The 21,458-nt window shown below is 38.5% G+C and overlaps 1 protein-coding gene across 1 annotated transcript in view; it reads left to right on the top strand.

Annotated features, from left to right (window-relative positions):
- The window catches only part of HECW1 (HECT, C2 and WW domain containing E3 ubiquitin protein ligase 1), a 297,476-nt gene that overhangs the window by 140,222 nt on the left and 135,796 nt on the right, over window positions 1–21,458 (top strand). Inside the window, exons 6-7 of the mRNA XM_054021224.1 lie at window positions 5,072–5,147; window positions 19,623–19,792. Of these exons, the coding sequence (XP_053877199.1) occupies window positions 5,072–5,147; window positions 19,623–19,792 (246 nt within the window). The remainder of the gene's footprint in view (window positions 1–5,071; window positions 5,148–19,622; window positions 19,793–21,458) is intronic.

The following is a 21,458-nucleotide window of genomic DNA, read 5'->3' as shown; positions in this document are numbered from 1 at the left end:
AAAGTATTTAAGTCCCATTTTAAAAAGTGCTCCAGGGCCACATTTTCAAAGGTATTCAGACATCTAATGGGGTTTTCAAAAGCACCAAGATGCCTAATTCCCACTGATTAGAATGAGAATTAGGCACCAAGGCACTTTTGAAAATCCCTCTGGATGCCTCGCTGCATCTTTAGGTGTCTACATACCTTTAAAAACTCTGGCCCTAAGTCATTAAGAAGCGTAGGTCCCATAGAAACTCAGTGGGACTTAGGCTCCTTGGAGCCAGATTTTTAGGGTATTTAGACATTTAGATTTAAAAATGTGGCCCTTAGTAACTTAGGCTCCTAAGTGACTTAGATGCTTTTGAAAACTATTTCCTATATCTAAAATATTTCTCTAAGATAGAGTGAGCTGGCAGGTGGCTATGGGACACATTTTTGGACTCATCAGGTTTTATTTGTCACTTTGAGACATCTTGATTTAAAAACCAGTTGCACAATTTGTCCATGTGCATACTTATGTATGGAGGAAATGACATACAGACCCAAAAGAGTAGCCCATAAGCATTGCCTGCTGTAGCTGTTTGGGTCTGGTGAATCCGTATTAGGGATTTAACAGGATGGGGAGAAAAGGGATTGGCTTCTCACAAGAGTGGATCTTTGTGAAATGGTTTCCAGGCCACATCTGGATTTTATTCTCTACAGCTCAGTTGCGTTCAGAAACCAGATCTGAGAACTTTTGCAGCATGCTTTGGATTAGGTTTTTTCTCTCCATTCTCACTTCTTGAAAGATCTACTTAAAAAAAAAAAAGTATTCCTCCCACCTTCCTAGTACTTTTTTCAATGTATATCTATGTGATACTAAACAATTCATATCGGGTGGTATTTATCCCATGTGCAGAGGCCAGCATGAAGAATATGCAATACCTAAAGGCCACAAAATAGTCCTTTTATTGTCCCTACACAGAGAGGTGGATTTCACCCATTTAGAAAAAATGTTCAGGTTCATTTAAAATGTCTTGACATATGAGAAGGTAAACTATATCAAAATGACTGTTATACCAAATCTCAGAAGTTTATATTGGGATAAACTATGGAGTATATAATTCATTTATATAGTACTACTGTTTCTTAGATATAATCTTCATATTGTTGCTCATTTAGTTCTGATAAGTGAGGGCCTGTTCCTGCAAACAATCACACATGTGAGTAGTTCTACTGAACTCATTGGGACAATTCATGCGAGTAATATTACTCTCATAAGTATGTGTTTGCAGATTGGGATCTAAATGTATCAGTGTGTGAATATACTGTATTTTCTGACCTTTTAAAAAAATCCTTGGACATCACAATTAATTTCTTTCTTTCATGACCCTGGAAAATATGAGATGATCAAAAGGAAATATTATGTTTATTGCATGTCTAACATGCCCCAGTCTAGCAAAATACACCTCAGTGCAAATGCTTTTTTTTTCTATTGAAATTTTGTATTGGGAAATGACACATAGTGAATGGAGAAGTTGATGATGAGTATAAGTCAGCAATTAGGAAATGCAGACAGTTGATAAGGGAAGCTAAAGGTATCAGTGAAAAATCTGTGTCCAGAAAGATTATGGACAATAAGAAGAAAATATTTAAATATATCAGGAACAAACAAAATCCTAACAATGGTATGGGTCCAATACTAGATAAGGATGACAAAATTGTCTATCACAGGGGCCAGCAACCTTCGGCACTTGGCCCATCAGTGTAATCCACTGGCGGGCCGCGAGACATTTTGTTTATGTTGACCGTCCACGTGCCGAAGGTTGCCGACCCAGGTCTATCATGATGCAGAGAAGGCAGAAGCATTAATTAAATATTTCTGTTCTGTATGTAGAAAGAAGCAGGATGATGTATTCATATTTTACAGAGATAATGAAATACCTTCATTCCACCAATAGCTAGAGAGGATGTTAAGCAGCAACTAAAAAAATTAAACTTTTTAGAATCTGTGGGACCACATAACTTGCACACAAGAGTATTCAAAGAATTGTCTGAGAAGCTCTTGGAATCATTAATGTTAATTTTTAACAAATCTTGGAACACTGGGGATGTTCCAGATGATTGTGGGGGGAAGCCTAATGTTGTGCCTATATTTGAGGGACTATTAAATAAGTTGAATAGCTATTGGCTGGTTTGTCTGACACTGATCCTGGGAAGGCTGTTATGGGATACAATGAGTAAAGAATTGAAGGAAGATGTCATAATTAATACAAATAAAAATGGTTTTATGAAAATTAGATCTTGTCAAACAAGCTTGGCATCATTTTTGATGAGAATATGTCTTTGGTTGACAAAGGTAACTCTGTTGTCCTAATATACTTAGTCAAATGCATGACAGAAGTCTTAGTCCCACATGATATTTGATAAGAAAAAAAAAGGACTATCCAAAATCAATGTAGCCTATCTTTAATGGATTTAAAAACTGGTTTAACTGATAGATATGTAAAAGTAATTGTAAATGGGTAATTGTCATCCAGTGGAGGTGTTTCTAGTAGGGTCCCTCAGGGATGTATTCTCAGCCCTGTATTATTCAATATCTTTATCGGTGATGTGGAAGAAAATATAAAATCAATTTAAATTTGCAGCAGACACAAAAATTGGTGAAATGCTAAATAATGATTGGAACAAGTCAGTTACATAGACCAACTTAGATCACTTGGTAAAGTGCACTCCTTCAAACAGCATGAGTTGTAACACAGATAAATGGAAGGCCATACATCAAAGAAAATAAAAGGGAAATGGTAACCTAGAATGTAGTAAAAAGAAGAACAGGAGTACTTGTGGCACCTTAGAGACTAACAAATTTATTAGAGCATAAGCTTTCGTGGACTACAGCCCACTTCTTCGGATGCCCGCTTATGCTCTAATAAATTTGTTAGTCTCTAAGGTGCCACAAGTACTCCTGTTCTTCTTTTTGCGGATACAGACTAACACGGCTGTTACTCTGAAACTAGAATGTAGTGACACTGGAAAGGACTTAGCGGTCACACTAGATAACCAGCCCAAACATGAGCTCCCAATGCAATGTGGTAGGATCATCAAATAGAAGTAGGGTGGGGTATCACAGCATTAGTGAGACCATTTACTGGAATAATGTGTCCAGTTCTAGTATTGATATATCAGGAAGGATGTTGAAAAATTGGAAAGCATTCAGAAAAGGCTACAAGAAAGATGTGGTTTGGAAAACATGCGTGATAGTGAGAGAGTTAAAAGTTTCCATTTATCCAAGAGAAGGTTAAAAATATGGTCAGCAAGTATTTTCATGGGGAAGATATTTCTGATAGTCAGTTCTTTAATCTAGTAGAAAATGGCATAATAAAAGCCTGGGTTTGGAAGCTGCAGCTAGACAAATTCAAACTAGAAATAAGATGCAAACTTTTAACAGTGAGTGTAACTAAGCAATGGAACACCTTACCTAGGGATGTGATGGATTCTTCACCACTTGAGATGTCTAAATCAAGTCTGGATGTCTTTCTAAAAGATATGCTAGAGTTCAAATAGAAGTTATGGGCTACATGCAGAAATTACTGAGTACGGTTAGAATCATAGAATCATAGAATATCAGAGTTGGAAGGGACCTCAAGAGGTCATCTAGTCCAACCCCCTGCTCAAAGCAGGACCAATTCCCAACTAAATCATCCCAGCCAGGGCTTTGTCAAGCTGGGCCTTAAAAACCTCCAAGAAAGGAGACTCCACCACCTCCCTCGATTCTAAGGCCTGTGTTGTTCAAGAGATTAGACTAGATTATTATAATGGTCCCTTCTAGCCTTAAAATCTATGAGTCACTTCTCTCCGATTCCCGGTATGTCTCTGGAGGAAGGTGAAGGAGCTAGATGGTGTGTGGAACATGCTCCTGCCACTGCGTTGAATACCATTCTGAGGGCTGAAGCCATTTAAGGGGGAGTAGATACCATTCTGAAGATCAAAGGAGAAGTGGCCCGGTGGCCCAACCTGCTAGCAGCTCCACTTCCAGTGGGCCATCCTGCTAGCAGCTCAACTCCACTATCTGCTCTACTTGTTTGTCAGTGGGCCCACGTCTCCCAGTTTTTTCAGCTCATATTTAAAGACCTCCAGTCAGCAGATTGATTCCCCATGAGAATATCTTCCTCCTGTGCTTTCCATAGCTTGATCCAGAAAGAGATGGTAAAGGATTTATTTTCTTTGCTGTGACAATGTCCCAATTTTTAGCACCAGCTGGCAAACTACTCTGTTGTGCCCTGAGCATAAAGTCAGCAACAGAGCAATTCCCTTCTCACTTGCCACTGACACACTTCAAGCAAATACAATCTTTTAAAATTAAAACAGGAACAGTTCAGGTTCGTGAAGAAAAACCCACTATTGTCTAAAATGTATAGATGGGGTTGAGAAGGAGAGAGTTATTCCCACATTCAAATCAGCGGTGTGCAAGAAACATGCTGATCCTGACCAAAAGTCAAGCCCAACAGGGCCCACACTTTTTAAAGATTCTGTCTATTAAACAAGCTCAAATGATCATATACTGTAGCTCTTGCTTCTTCAGACTTCCCCTGTACATTTGTCATCGCAATATTTCATAATTGCTACTTTTTTCATGGGATTAATAATCATGTTTTATGTAACCCGTAAATGTAAATACAGGTTCCTGGCAGTCAGCTGGAGAGTCACTAGAATAACCAAACTACAGAGATTTACATTTCATTTTGTTGAGCTCAGAATTTGCTATTAAAGTGAGGAGCAACATAACCATCCTTATGAGCTGCATTCATTTTTTGTTTAATAAGCAATTACTGTTTACAGATATTCCACTGAGGAAGTGCTCTTTCTATTAACACAAAACACATATAAGATTACAGTAATTTTTTCCATAGTTTTTCATTTCCGTGAAAAGGAGCTCCCTTGTGGCTGGTTTCATACTTTACTGGTAAAAAGTTTTTGACCGATAGTTTCCTAACGAAGGCATGTAATTGATTCTCAGTTGATGACGACAGCAGGAATAACAGTTATTAAGTCCATTTTCTGTTCAAGAATCATTGGAGACAGCTATCTCACCATTTTCCTTCTTCCAGCAGATTTTTAAAAGCATCACCAGCGAAGATCCGGTCCAGGGTCAAGGAAGTCGGAGACTGATCAGTTTTTCACTCTCAGGTATGTCTTTGCTTGAATTCATAAAGCTATGAGACCAGAGGGTAGGACTGGAGATTTTTAAACCATGAAACAACCCCAATAGACCGTTTAGACTTAGCTTTGAAACCTTGAGGGCCAAAGGTTTAAAGAAGAGAGGCACAGGTTCACCTGGAAAACATGCATACAGGTGTACCTGTAATTGAAAGCAATTTTACGTCTGTAAAGTGGGGGTAATAATACTGATCTCCTTTGTAAAGCTGATTGAGAGATAAAAAATGCTAAATAAGAGTGAAGTATTATTATGAATTGCATGTGCAAAAGGGCAGTAAGGTGTCCAGCTATCCATTTGTACTTGCAGTTACTTAAACTTACATGCATAATTGTGGCAACTGTCTATACAGGCCCCAGTTCAGGAAAGCATCCCTTTTCATGATAGCACGTACCCACGTGATTAACTTTATGCTTATCCTTAAAGTCTGTTGAAGTCAATGGGACTTCAGCACATCCTTAACTTTAAGCACATGTTTCAGCGCTTCTCTGAATCGGGCCCACAGATGTGCGTAAACAGGAGCTTGTGCATGCTTGTCCTTTGAGCTCACAGAGGCTTCTACTTTTCTAAATTTGCCCTTAGATATTAGTACGTCTTCACCTTGACTATCATTCCAGTTTAAAAATTATTATTAGTGAAGTGTTGTGGTAGTGTCTAAGAATCCCAGTCATGGACCAGTACCCCATTGTGCTAGGCGCTGTACAAATCCAGAACAAAAAGACAGCCCCTGCCCCAAAAAGCTTGCAGTCTAAGTAAAACTATAAAGAAAACAAAACAGGACTCTACATTTTAGAGGAATTAAGTAATGTAAGTAGATAAATAAAAAAAAATACCATAAAACTAACATCCTGGAGCCAAATCCCAGAAACTGCCATACTGGATCAGCCCATCTAGCCCAACGTATCCTGTCTGCTGCAGTAGATAGTACTAGATGCTTCAGAGAAACCTTATAGTGGACATTTATGGACTACCTTCCCACAGGGAAAGATTCTTCCTAATCCCATGTAGTTTGTGGTTTATATGTCCCTTATTTTGTATCCTATCTGGGTAGATTTTAAATGTTTATCCAATCTATGAATATTTACTCAGGCTAACTTTCATTTAAGTCAGTGAGAGTTTGCCTGAGAAAGTACTGAATAAAAACTGAATAATAATCATTGAGTTCAGCGGAAGTTAGCCTGACCAAATGTTCCCAGATAGGATAAACACTTATAACAGATACAAACTCTCATGATTCAGGACATTAGAAATGGGAGTTTGAGTTATTTCAGTGGGAATTTTTCTCAGTATTCACTTATTTAGGGGATCAAAATTTGGTCCTGTGAGAGGTTACCTCAAGCCTTAACTGTTCAACAATAACACCAACAGTTATGGCTTTTGTGGCTTTTTAATCTTTTATGTGATTATATTAGTATAATTATTGAATGTTTTAAAATTTTAAAAGAAATATTAGGGGCCTATTTAATTAGACTTAATATAATCTATTTTAAAACTCCATAGCAACATCTCTAATTAGTTTTCAAAATAAAATAAACATGACTTTTCCACCTCTCTGAGAGGAATGTCACACTTCAGATTATAGACAGCTGTAAGTGTCTGAGTTCTTTGTCATGTTGGCTGCAGAAAGACGACATGCACTCAGGTTCTCATAATGAAACAGCCACTTCATTAGAAGGCAGTTCATGGTCCAGTGACAGCATAACATATTTGCTGAAGGCACTTTGGCCTATTCTGCTGGTTGATGGATAGATTTTACTGTCACGAGGTTTGTGTGAGATTCCACCTCTATTTTTCCTTTCTTAATATCAGCCTATCACTCCTAGTTATAAGTCTGTGCATCACGTTCAATAATTTTTCTCAAGCTTTAATCTTTGCACACTTTGATACTTATACACTGTTTACAGGGTTTTCTATGGCACCAATGACCATAATATTTAGCATCTCACAAACATTAATGAATTTATCCTCATAACCGCCTTGTGAGATAGAGAAGTATTATTACCCCATTTTACAGAGATTAAGGACCAGATACTCAGATGGTATAAATCAGCACAATTCATTGAAAATCAATAAAAATTGTTTAGACTCCTAAAACACTTAGGGCGCTCATGAAAATTTTAGCCAGAAGCGGCAAAATTGGCAGATGATACAAAATTACACAAGATAGTTAAGTCCAAAGCTGACTGCAAAGAGTTACAAAGGGATCTCACAAAACTGGGTGACTGGGCAACAAAATAGCAATTGAAATTCAGTGTTGATCAGAGCAAAATAATGCACACACTGGAAAATATAATCCCAACTATACCTACAAAATGGTGGGGTCTAAACTAGCTGTTACCACTCAAGAAAGAGATCTTGGAGTCATTGTGGATAGTTCTCTGAACACATCCATTCAGTGTACAGCAGCAGTCAAAAAAGCTAACAATGTTAGGAACCATTATGAAAGGGATAGATAATAAGGTATAAACTATCAAAATTCCACTATATAAATCCATAGTACACCCACATCTTGAATACTGTGTGCCGCTCTGGTCTCCCCAGCTCAAACAAAATATATTAGAATTGGAAAAGTTTCAGAAAAGGGCAACAAAAATGATGAGGGTTATGGAACAGCTTCCATAAGAGGAGAGATTAATAAGACTGGAACTATTCATTTTAAAAAAGAGACATTTAATGGGGGGTATGATAGAGGTCTATAGAACCATGAATGGTGTGGAGAAAGTGAACAAAGAACTGTTATTTACCCCTTCATATAACACAAGAACCAGTGGTCACCCAATTAAATTAATAGGCAGCAGGTTTAAACAAAGAAAAGGAAGTACTTCTTTACACAGTGCACACTCAACCTGTGGAACTCATTGTCAGCAGATGTTGTGAAGGCCAAAAGTGTAACTGAGTTTAAAAAAGAATTAGATAAGTTTGTGGAGGATAGGTGCATCAATGGCTATTACCCAAGATACTCAGGGATGCAACCCCATGCTCTGGGTGTCCCTCAACCTCTGACTGCCAGAAGCTGGGAGTGGACGACAGGGGATGGATCACTTGTTATTTTCTCTGTTCTGTTCATTCTCTCTGAAGCATCTGACACTGGCCACTGTCATAAAACAGTATAGTAAACTAGATGGACCATTGGTCTGACCCAGTATGGCCATTACTATGTTCTTATGTAATCAAATGCTTAGCCAAAATCCACGTATACTACAGTTTGAGATTTTCAGAACAGTCTTTGTATGAGATTCGGGTGACCAATTTTAGTGGGAATTAGGTATCCAAATCTCTTAGGCACCTATGAAAAATCTCAGCCTATATTTACTATATTTCATTTATTCACTAATTTTGTAACACACACACACCCCTCCCATCCCCAAACAAACTAAGCTGTTAGGATGTATTCTTTATAAACCCAAGCTGTTTACTGCTCAGGAGTCTATTACCTTTCCAGCACTTCTGCTGGGATGGAAGTGACTTTCCATCAGCTCCAAAACAGGGTTGTGCTTCCAAGGCACAGCCCAAGATTCATAGACTGTAAGGCCAGAAGGGACTGTTAAATCATCTAGACTTCTGTATAACAGAGTCCAGAGAATTTCACTCAGGTACCCTGTGCTGAGCCCAATAACTTGTATTTGACTAAAACATGTTTTCCAGAAAGCCACCCAGTCTTGATTTGAAGACCTCCAGAGATGATAGTTTGTTCCAGTGGTTAATCAACCTCACTGTTAGAATATTCAGACTAATTGTTCCACTTTCTCTTGTATTTTTTTCTCACTGAAGACAATTAAAAAGTTCTGTCTTGCAGCCATTTCTGAATAATTAATTTATTCTCATTTCATTTATTAATAGACCTGCATTTTCATTAGTACTACTTCTGCCTCTTCCCCTATATAAATAAAAAGCTCTTCTAATTCTCCTTGGTGCCCTTGGCTATCATGAATTCATTTACCCCTCCCCCCCCCCTTTTTTTTTCTGTCCTTAATGTTTTCCCTGCAAGCCTGCTATCACTGGATTCTTGTTTGCTTACCTCTCCACTTTTCTACTTTTTAAAATCTCAGGTCTTTAAATGCCTCCTTGTGCAGCCACTCTGGCCAATTCTTATTTCATGGATTTTTGTTTTTTAAGAGGAACTGGAGTTCATAGATTCATAGATTTTGAGGCCAGATGGGATCATTATAACAATTTAGTCTGGCCTCCTGCATAACACAGGCCATAGAGCCTGACCCAGTAGTTCTTGCATACCCCGTTGGCCCTTATATATAGGATCTTTTAGGATTCCTTTGCCTTATTCTGCACTCTTGGATTTTAATACTTTCTGTCACTTTACATTCCTCATAAGATTTCCTAATGCCTTAATATTTGCTCTCTTGACATCAACAATACAGCTGCACCACTGAACCCTTTCCTTACTATGCTGAGTTCAAGAACCTCATACCTGCACTCAGAGCTTGTCTATACAGCAAGCTAATGTATGGCAAGTTGAGGTGTGAATGTATAGCACACAGGCTTATTGCACACTAACTAGCCAGGTGGACCCTGAGACTGCACACTAAACATTTCCTAGTGTGGTTTGGTCTACTGCTGTTTGAAATACTGTAACCCACACACCTCCTGGGTGTTGTGTTCTGTCCCATCTAGTGGCACCGAGACCACTTAGAGAAAGAGGTTAATGAATCTGCTCTACAGCCTTAGCTAACAACCAAATGGCTTTTAGCTCATGCAGTAGAGGCTCATGCACTAAACTCCAGAGCCCCAGGTCTATTGGCATTACAATCCCAATAGATCAAAGTGCACTGCAGAACTTTTAGTGTATGGTGGCAGGGTCCACACGGCGAGTTAGAGTGTGCCACAGTAGCATGGGATTAGGAAAATGCACACTAATTCTGCTCAAGCTAGAGTGTTAAAAATAGCAGTGTGGCCACAGCAGCACGAGCAGTGGTTCAGGCTAGTCGCCTGAGTATGTACCGAGGGGGTTGGGTGGGATTATACTCGGGCAGCTATCCCAAGTTGCCACCCATGCTGCCGCTGCCACACTGTCATATTTTAGTGTACTAGTGCCAGTAGCTCTACTGCATGTCTGTTTAGAAGGGCACTTCCCAGCATGGATAACTGATATGTAGACATACCCTAAGTGCGTAGCAAGCTTGCGTGCTGTAGATTTACACTCTGGCTTGCTACACGCTAAGTCTCTATGTAGTCAACCACAGCAAATCTGCTAAACTTTTACAAACGTTCTGTCTTTGCTCAGCTGAGAGGCAAGACCCTCACAGAGGCTTTTGAATCGTTAAAAAGCAGAATCAGGGCTCAAATATGTTTTTCAAATTAAAAATGGTGGTGTTAAGGGTTAGAATTCCAAACTATGGTCTCATGGATTGACAAATGACCATGGTGAAAGCAAGTTGATTCTGTTATTGCCTACACAGGATATCATATTATGTACCCAATGGGCAAAAGTTATCACTGTCAATTAAGAATTCAATTGATTATGAATTTTTTCCATTAATTTAAAAAAAAAGTATCCAGAGGTGAGAAGAGCATGATTTCCCTCTCTCCTCTATTACCATTCCCCACTGCCTGACTACCTAAGCTTTTCACCTTTGCTACCCTCTCCTCTCCCCACAGTATCTTACTGATTCCTTCTTCTCCTTTTACTTACCTGCTTTTCCTGCATGTGTTTAACCTCTGATGAACTATTAGCAGCTTCATCCATGCTTTGGGATCATTCATTCTCCAGAATTGTTTGTATAACTACTAGGGTGATCCCTTTAAAGAGTCATGGCAGTTGAGAGCTGGATACTGGGGCAGTTCTGGGCCATGCCAATTCCCATTGCTTTGTTCAGCAATCTTCCTCAGAGCTGGAATTTTCTTTTCCACAAATAGCTGTGTAATTTCCTGAGAGAGAATGACTCCAAGGGGTGGAGAAATGTAGTCCCTAAGGAGAGCTTTAATGAATTATAGGTTGAATTATAGTACATACTGTTCCATTGACCTTGCCATGCTTGTGCAGAATCTTTGAGGTGGTGTTAACTAGTTTATAATTTCCAATTGTAAATGAATTGAAAGTATATAGAATTGAAAGACTCTGTTTGTTCTCCCTCTCTACCTGGATTCCCTCCTGCTTCCCCCTGTCATTTTCCCAAGTCTTGGCCTGATATTTTCAAATTGATTGATGTGCATAATGTCTTTTATAGAAAAGTATGATTTATGAATAACCATAAACTGGCATATGGTATATTAATGTAACTTCTAATGGGTTGAATAATTTTTTTAAAAAAGCATAGATGAGTTATTGTTAACTTCATTTCTCCAGACTCCCAAAAAATGCATAATAACATAAGAATGGCCATACGGGTCAGACCAATGGTCCATCTAGCTCAGTATCCTGTCTTCCAACAATGGCCAATGCCAGGTGTTTCAGAGGGATTGAACAGAACAGACAAGCATTGAGTGACTCATCATCTGCTGTCTACTCCTAGCTTCTGGCAGTCAGAGGCTAGGGACAACCAGAGCATGGGGTTGCATCCCTGACCATCTTGGCTAATAGCCATTGATGGGCCCATCCTCCACGAATTTATCTCATTCTTTTTTGAACCCTGTTATAGTTTTGGCCTTCACAACATCCCCGGCAACGAATTCCACAGGTTAACTGTGTGTTGTGTGAAGTACATCCTTTTGTTTGTTTTAAACCTGCTGCCTATTAATTTTATTGGATGACCCCTGGGTCTTGTGTTATGTGAAGCAGTAAATAACACTTCCTTATTTACTTTGTCCACACCATTCCCTATTTTATTGCCCTCTGTCATATCCCCTCTTAGTGGTCTCTTTTCCAAGCTGAAAAGTCACAATTTTTTTTTTTAATTTTTACTAGTATGGAAGCTGTTCCATACCCTTAATCATTTTTGTTGCCCTTTTCTGTACCTTTTCCAGTTCTAAATATCTCTTTTGAGATGGGGTAACCAGAACTGCACATAGTATTCAAAGTTGGGCGTACCATGGATTTATATAGTGACATTATCCCTTTCCTAATGGTTCCTAGCATTTTGTTTGCTTGTTTTACTGCTGCTTCAGATTGAGCAGATATTTTCAGAGAACTATCTACAATTACTTCAACATCTCTTTCTTGAGTGGTAACAGCTAATTTAGAACCCATTATTTTGTATGTATGGTTGGGATTATATTTTCCAGTGTGCAGTACTTTACATTCATCAACATTGAATTTTGTCTGCCATTTTGTTGCCCAGTCACCAAGTTTAGTGACTCTTCCGTGTCAGCTTTGAACTTAACAATCTTGAGTAGTTTTTATCACCTGTATATTTTGCCACCTCACTGTTTACCTCTTTTTCTAGATCATTGATGAATATGTTGAACAGCACCAGTCCCAGTACAGATCCCTGGGGGACATCACTATTTACCTCTCTTCTTTATGAAAACTGGCCATTTATTCCTACCCTTTGTTTCCTATCTTTCAACCAGTTACTGATCCATGAGAGGACCTTCCCTCTTATCCCATAACTGCTTACTTTGCTTAATAGCCTTTGGTTAAGGACCTTATCAAAAGCTTTCTCAAAGTCCAAGTACACTGTATGCACTGAATCACCTTTGTCCACATGTTTGTTGACTCCCTGAAAGAATTCTGATAGATTGATGGGGCACGATTTCCCTTTGGAAAACCAGTGTTTACTCTTTCTCAACAAATCGTGTTCATCTATGTGTCTCATAATTCTGTTCTTTATTATAGTTTCAACCAATTTGCCTGATACTGAAGTTAGGCCTGTAACTGCCAAATGCATTATAAAACTGCACTGTACTGTGGTATAAATCTAAGCCTTCTGTAATTCATTGATTTAACCAAAGGATTGGACCCAATTATTCCTAAACCATCACTTAATAAATATTCAGTGAGAATATTTTCAGAACCATTCTGGTTAGAGGGAAATATTTCCATTTGGGAAAGCATAATGGATTCAGATACTATGCTTCTATAGATATGATAGAAAGGACCACCAAGTGCTAACACACTAGTAGGAACTTGCCTGAGTTTTTGGATTGTTTCCTGAGCCTTTTATAGGAAAATTACACTTCTCACAAATATTGCATGTCTCATTGCAAATAAAATAGGAATCTGTCAGGTATCTACCAGTGCCCAGATAATTTTCTGCAGATCTTCCCTATTGTATTTTTTGATGACTGTAAGAACTTTGTGGGGAGATGTGATAATAATGTTGGAATATCTGTCCCTTAAGCAGCTGATTGTGCAACCCTTATTTACATGAATATCATATGGAAGTCATGGGGACTACATGCATAAGGATTGTGATATGGCTCCCATCATTAAGCACTTACATGAGTGAGGATTGCAGGATCAGGCCCTGACACAGCCATGAAGACTGCTCAGGACTATAAATAGAGATGATCAGGGAAACAATGTTTTCTGCCCATCATACATGTTACATAAGTCTTATATAAGAAGCAAAAAAGTGCTCAGATTGATGTGCTGTCAGATCAAAGGTAGGGTCTGGTCCTCAGATTATTAAGGTGCCTTCATTCTATCTTGTGTCAGCCACTGCTTCTCTCACAGACTTAGTTGTATTCACTGTATCATTCCTCCATGCTTCCATTAACCTAATGCAGGGTTCATATAATAGTAAGGAAAAAGAACTCTTCAAATTGTAGGACTGATTCTCCATTCCATTCCACTGCTTTTGTGGTGGTTTGAAGCCATGAATTTTAGTGCAGTTACACCACTATAAAACTGGCATACCAGAGGAAGAACCAGGCCCTGTATTTGGTGAGAGTTAAAATATAGTTAACCTAATAGTCGATACTTCCACAGCAAAGAGAGAAATAGCATCACACACACAAAGACAAAGTGCAGTTGTTCACTGAACCCAATCCCAGGCCTACAACCCCTCTGTGACCTTTGCATGGAATGTTGGGGCTACTAGTGCCATGTAAACAGACCCGATGACACTCCCTCTGACTATTGCAACTTCCCAACATTGACACAAGCGCCTCTTCCCTTCTGTTAAAGGTTTATAAGCTTTCCCTGTTTAATGCTGACTCAGGGAAGCATGGAGTACCACAGAACACCAACTTTTTTCATGTGGAAATAGCAACATTTACAAGTTGATAGAAAGGTCTGAAATCCGTTACAGGGCTTCAGGCGATGCAGAGTGCAACTTTGCTATACATCCTGGGAATGTAAAGATTGGGCACTGATTCGCAATGAGCTCAATGGTTTGGAGGTCTCTGTATTTGCACTGTGTTGAATCCTTGCTACTCCATTTGCGCATCAAGTGCACACATCTTCCATGTAATGCCCTAATACAGTTGGTTGTCCACTATCTTAGGCAGAGTAGGAAACCAGGTGGTTCAATGATGAGATCATCTATGATATGCTTGGTAAACGCCAGGGTCTGCCCACTGCATCTGCCAGGTGTCTTCTCGGTTGAAGTTGGATGACAGACTTGCTTCTCCAGCTACCCAGAATGGTTGGCGGGACATAAGGCAAGTGTGAGACAGGTGAACAAGATTGTCATGGAGCAGGAGCTTTTGGTTAGTGAGAGCTTTCTTGTACTCGCACATCATAGTCACTTCTAACTGTATGGTTGGAGGAGGGATGTTTTTGAGGACTGAAAGCCAAGGCAGCAAAGTGGATTTCAGGGTGCCAGTTACAAGTCTGATAGCTGCATTTAGCAGGATAGCGATGAGGTCTGTGTAGAAGTTTCTTCCCTAGAAAGCTGTGCAGTACTTGGCTGTGGAATAAACTAAAGCCACAGTTGCCATTCATAGTATTCGAGCAGCGCAACCCCAGCTAGAACCTGCTTGCTTTTGGAAGATATTATTGTGACTCTTTGTTTTATGGGTCATCTGTTTCAGATGTTGATATATAAGGTTGCAATGAAGAGTGACTTCTAGGTTGCTGGGGTTAGGATTGTGGGCGATTGCCTTGCCATAGAAGTTTATGTTCAGCATCCTCTTAGCTTCAGAATTGCTGAGATGGAAAGCTGACAACACCATTTTTGATGGATTGGGTTTGAGTTGCCAGTACCGAAAATAGTTTTCCATCTTCTTCTGATCAGTTTTGCTGGATGTTGCGGCCTGTGTCGTTAGTGATAGATCATCAGTATAAATGAGCTTATGTAAAAGTTAAAAAGGGATGGTGCAAGTACTGATCCTTGTGGAAGGCCATTGTGCAACCTCCACTTTTTACAAACCTGATTTACTAGATGGACATGGAACTTTCTTCTTTGAAGGCATTGACCTAGTGAGTTGAAATGTCTGGCCGGATTGAAGCAGGTTGGATAGCTTCAGCTCTAGGCCCTTGTGCCAGACAGTGCCATAGGCTGATGACAAGCCGATAAAAGCTGCAGCCATTTTAATCTTCCACTCAAAGCTGGCCTCAATATGTGTGCGACAGAACTAACTTATGTGCACTAAAACTTCAGAATTACCACTGCTGAACAAAGGGCTTTTAAAAAAAGGTTTTTTTTTCCATGTTTAAGTGCCATATCATGCAACTTTCCCCAATACATGACATTGAGAAACGAACTATCCCATATAGTGCCTGGCTGAATTGTTCCACTTGTACTTGGACAAGTATCTGGAAGATTATTAATGAAAGATGATTTGTTTTTTTAAATACTAAGTACTATGGTCTTCATAGTTTATTCCAGGTAATAGAATTAGACTGGAGGGTCATTATAGTTACCTGCTCATAAAGAACAATGAGCAGGTAACTATAATATCAAGTGCTAGATATTTTCATTCCTATCTGTCAATAACCCATATCATTGGATAACAACATGGGCAATCTTTTCTCTAAGGGAAAAATGTAGAAACATATACAGCAATAAATATTTCTGTTTGAGAGTCTTTGGAGGAGACATCAGAGAAAACAAAATCAGTTCTCAGAGGCTTTTCTCATACTTTCTCATCCTGTGGCTTACATTACTAGCCTCATTCTGTTATTCTGCTCTGGCCCAGTCCTCAGCATCCCTTTTTCAATCCTGGTTTGGGCTTTCCTGTAATGTACTGCTGACAGTGCAGTATTCACTGCAAAACCAGTTGATCATAATGGACTTCAGCAGAATTGGGAGCCAGACTTCATTTGAAAGGTGTTTTGTACATAAGAACCTCGCACTCAGGAGGGGCAGTCTATACAAGCTTCCCATTTTTAAAACCTTTGAACAAGATAAGGTTTACAGTCTGAACCAAAACATTTTATTTGTGTAATGGTGCTTCTAAGAGCATGACAGCACACACTCTCACAGAAGTACTTTCTAGTGGAGTCTTCTTTCTCTTAACCTGTTTTGTATTTGATTAAGAGTATTTGACAGATGTGAGAATGGGATTATTAAAATACAGCATGTTTATAATGCTCACATGTGCAACACCTTTTGAAATCTCTGCCTGATGAGCTGAGTATCCCAGGTGCAGAGGAGCACACAGTTCAGGCAGAGACATCCCGTAGGGATACATTTATTAAAGGGGGAACTCTATATCCTATTAAAGGGAAAAGGAAAGAAGTTGGTAAAGTACAGACAGGTGCTGGTGAGGAACAGTCCAACAAAATAGTCACATTTAAATATAACACATGAAGGCAAGCAATAAATATTGACAAAATGTACAAGCGCTATATACAAATGCTAGAAGTCTAAATACTAAGATGGATGAACTAGACAGCGTGCCTGGTATTAAATGGGAATATTAATATAATAGGCATCACGAAAACTTGGTGGAATGAAGATAATCAAATGGATGTGGTAAAACCAGGCAGCAGGTTTAATACAAACAAGATAAAGTACTTCTTCACACAATTAACCTGTGGAACTCATTCCTATAGGATGTTGTGAAGGCCAAAAGTATAACTGGGTTAAAAAAAGAACTAGATAAGTTAATGGAGGATAGGTCCATCAATGGCTATTAGTCAAGATGGTCAGGGATGCAACTCCATGCTCAGGGCAGCCCTAAACCTCTGACTGTCAAGTGGGAGGGGAAGATGGGTAGATCTCTCCAAAATTGCCCTGTTCTGTAACCCCCTGAAGCTCCATGGCCACTATCTGACATAGGATACTGGGCTAGATGGACCATTGGTCTGACCCACAATGGCAATTATGTCCTTAAAAACAACCACAACAAAATTATTTACTCTTTCACCTGGGACTATCTTTTATTGGGCTATATCATAAACTGTTTAGTGAAGCAAAATATTTTTGCCTAGCTCTGTAGAGTTTCTGATCCTTAGCCCCTACTCTTTGACACAGCTGTACTCTGACATACACTTTGTGTTCATTTGCAAAGCATTCCATTAGGAGTTCCAATCCATCCAGCATATCCTCCTATTGACCCAGTTGTACCATTGTTAATGGGTTTTAATTGGTCTCATCTAACCTATTGGCTCAGCTGTCTCATCAGGTTTCTGTTAAAGTATTAAAACTGTGTGATAATGAACATGTCAGATTATGACTTTTAAACAATCCTCAAAGAGAAATGACACTTACAATTATTTAGAAAGAATCTCCAAAATTGGTTGAATTTATCTTCCCTAACATATTACATCTCTTTAAGACAGTGACAGAAAGAAAGAAGCAAAACTGCTATTTATTGCCTTTGTTTCAATATGAAATAGAGTTTTAAATGAAAGGGGATGAAACTCTAAACAAATAGCAGTTGAAATAAAGAATCACACACTGAAGTCATTACAAGCAAGTGGTTTCACATCCAAAGGAAGCTAGAAATGCATCTGGAAAAAGAGATTCAACGGGTACAGGCACTAGCTGCTAAGGAGTCCTGAAATAATGAGATACAAAACAATTTACAGGTATTTCCTGGGCTTCAAAAAGACAAGCAATAATGGGCTATATGGCCTTCTTCAGGACCTTATGGGTAAATTTGAAAAGAGGCACTTGGGGGTTCCATCTGCATGACTCACAGTAAAGCCCCTGGGAGTTGTGTAGCTAAAAATCCTGCTCTAAGCTTTGAAATGGCAGGCAGGTACTTTCCTAGGTTTGCTTAGAAGAAGCTCCACCAGTACAAAGAAGTACTTATTTAAACTGGGGAAAAAAGCTCCCATTAAGCAGCAATATTTTAAAAACCATATGGTATCATACAGCCAAAACTTCCAAGCCCAGTTGACCAAATGTGGGTGCCTGAAGCCATATTTAGATGAATGTTAGATTTAGGAAACAAATTTTGTGTTTGAAAAATTGAACTGTATTATATACTATACAAAAATAAAAAACAATGCATTGCATAATAAAATATTGCAATAAAATTAATGTTGAACAATGATGCTTTTATTGTAAAAAAAAAAAACAATAAAGCATTATATTCTAACATACAGGATTCAAATGAGTTCCAGCTTATCCATGCAAGAGAGCATCAAAAATATTTACAAGGAATATTTCATAAGGAATATTGTGCATTTCACCTACTGCAGCTTAACTGAATGTATCAAATAGAATTAAGTGAATCTTGACAAATTTAGCTTCTCCTTTTGCCTGTGGAGTATCTTTGAGCAGATCATGATTTTCCTGAATTTGTTCATTAGTCAAATTCAGATTTTTTTTTCCTCAATCAAAAACGGATGTGTGTGATTGAAAAATGTCAGTGGTAATGTAAATTAGAGGCAGATTTGCCCATCACCTGGAAGAAATACTCTGAAGTCAGCTGCACCTGCTTGAATGGATCATGAGTGTTTGAAATTAAACTTGGTTGTGATTGGTTAGATAATTCACATGGTATTAGTTCTGTTCCAAAGTTAGATGAATACACAAGCGCTTTAAGTGTGAGTATTTCCATGTGCAAATCTAAAATTCAGTTTTCGCAAATTCTAAAGGATGAAACTGAGGTGTTTTCAGCAAAAACTTGCCAATCATCAATTACTCAACTCTCTCTCTCTGCAGAAAGCACAACCAAAAGGAATGTGATCTTGACTAAGGATAGTTCTTTTAAAAATGTAAATAAATATGCACAGAACACTTTTTGAGAGAGAATTTATTGGGAACCTTTTACAGAAGGAAAATGAATTCACAAAAGGTGACGTTTTGGCCTTATTGAAGTCAATTAAGAGTTTTGTTTCAGTGGGGTCAGGATTTCACCCAAAGAATTTAAGTGACTTTCCCTTAATCACACAAAGTCTTTGGCAAAGAAGGGAATTCTTTTATTTTGACTCCCATTCTTGTGCCTTAATTACAAACTAATTTTTACTTGCTCCATAGATGGGAGGATTAGTGCTTGTACTTCAGTACTTTATAAATCCTAGGTGTTATTGAAATTATTTGTTATGGTTTGGTTTTATGTTACAATACAAGTAATGTAGAGTTAATGTAGTAGAATTTTTCATGTTCCTCCTTTACTTTTTAATTTGTCATTAGTTCCCCATGTCGTTCTGCTGGCTTTCCAGTGCACTAATTGGAATGTGATTGCTAACCAGAATATTCACCTTTTTGCAGATTTCCAGGCTTTGGGTCTGAAGAAAGGAATGTTCTTCAACCCAGACCCATACCTGAAGATTTCCATTCAGCCTGGAAAGCACAGCATCTTCCCAGCACTTCCTCACCATGGGCAGGAGAAGAGATCCAAGATCACATGTAATACTGTGAACCCTATCTGGCAAGGAGAGGTAGGTAGCGGAGTATCTCCCATTCTCTAGACTGCTCTATTCTTTTTTACACCTTTGTTTATAACATGTTCTTAGAACCTGGAAATAAGCCTGATCATATCTCAATCAACAGTACATTAATAAAACAAAACAACAACAACAACAACACCACCCTAGCTTCTTGTTTTGTTACCAATCAGGGTTTTATTTTTTAAATGTAATAGACCTTAAATCAGTCAACTTGATCAAATGTATTTTAACTACTTTTAGTGCTCAATAGAAAAATACATACCCAGAAAATTTATATGTAACCCCCTTTTCAGCCTGAGTCAAACAGCTTGCTCTATAGTCTCATTTTGTTCTAAGGTTAACTGACAGTTTGGTACAATTATAGGACTGCATACAGTTTCATCTTCACTTATTTTCTCTTTTTCAGAGACAGAAATATATTTTACCCATACATTTCCAGTGTATTTGAATCTGTTTATTTGTTTTGTACATCATATTTTTGCTAACTTAAGTGCCTGTTTGTTTAGTACAATACCAAAATACTTATTCCCTAGTTAACAATTCTTGACCCAATCATTTCTAGCAGGCTAGCATTGTTCTTGACATGACTTCGAAAGCATCATGGGGAAGTCTGGCTCAGAAGCACTCCATAAGCCTTATAAAAAATATCTGACCCATAGGTCAACATGTTTAAAATTGTGATTTAACTGATTGTTCTTGTTCCATGACAATCCTAAATTTATTAATGCCAAAGGCCTAATTTTCTATGAAGATGAAGGTTAAATTAATACTTTCCGTACATATTGTATTTTAAGGCATTTTTTATTGTATTTTAAAAAATCATTATTGAACATAGGCATCACCCAGCATTGAAAAAATATAATTGATTGTTTTTGAAAACTGCTGTTAGACTGATTGAAGTCTTGTAGTTATGAAAATAGAGAGAGAACATTGTGTGAGGTGCTACAGTTGCAGCATGCAATCAAAAACGGATGTGTGTGATTGAAAAATGTCAGTGGTAATGTAAATTAGAGGCAGATTTGCCCATCACCTGGAAGAAATACTCTGAAGTCAGCTGCACCTGCTTGAATGGATTCAATAGGCACCAGTGAGAACTTAATGCATTTCACCGTTGCCAGCTGCTTTTAAAGTACACCTGAAACAGCAGCATACAGCACCTCTGTAGTAAACTAAGGGCACTAAACACAAAGGGCCTGATTTACCGGTGTTCCCAATTAGTTCCATTTCAGAAAAATGGTAAAAAAAACCCAAACCAAATAAATGGATCCAAATTAAATATAAACTGGAAAATAGTTTTGGACTAATCTGTGTTGAATCCTATGCCGAAGGTGAGGGGGAAGAGATCCAAAGAACAGTGACTGCACGCTCCTGCACAGGAGATGTGTAGCATTAGGAATCACAAGGACTATGAGTATAGCCATGCTACCAGTACTTGATACCCCAGAGGAGTGGACAGGGACATGGCCTGAATCCTTCATTTGGTATTAACTGGTGTAGCTGGCAACACTTGGAGTGGAGGCACATGCTGTCCCTGTGCAAAGAGTGATGAAGTGGCTGTATTCATGGAGACTGAGTGGAATTTTCTGAAGCATTCAGTACAAACCTAACTCTGCTCCCACCCAAGTCAATACAGTTAAATATGATTTACTTTCGCTTT

This window comes from Malaclemys terrapin, chromosome 2 (genome assembly GCF_027887155.1).
Source record: "Malaclemys terrapin pileata isolate rMalTer1 chromosome 2, rMalTer1.hap1, whole genome shotgun sequence".
Classification (NCBI taxonomy): domain Eukaryota; kingdom Metazoa; phylum Chordata; order Testudines; family Emydidae; genus Malaclemys; species Malaclemys terrapin.
Note: the sequence above shows the minus strand (reverse complement) of the source record. Positions and strands in the feature narration are given on the sequence as shown.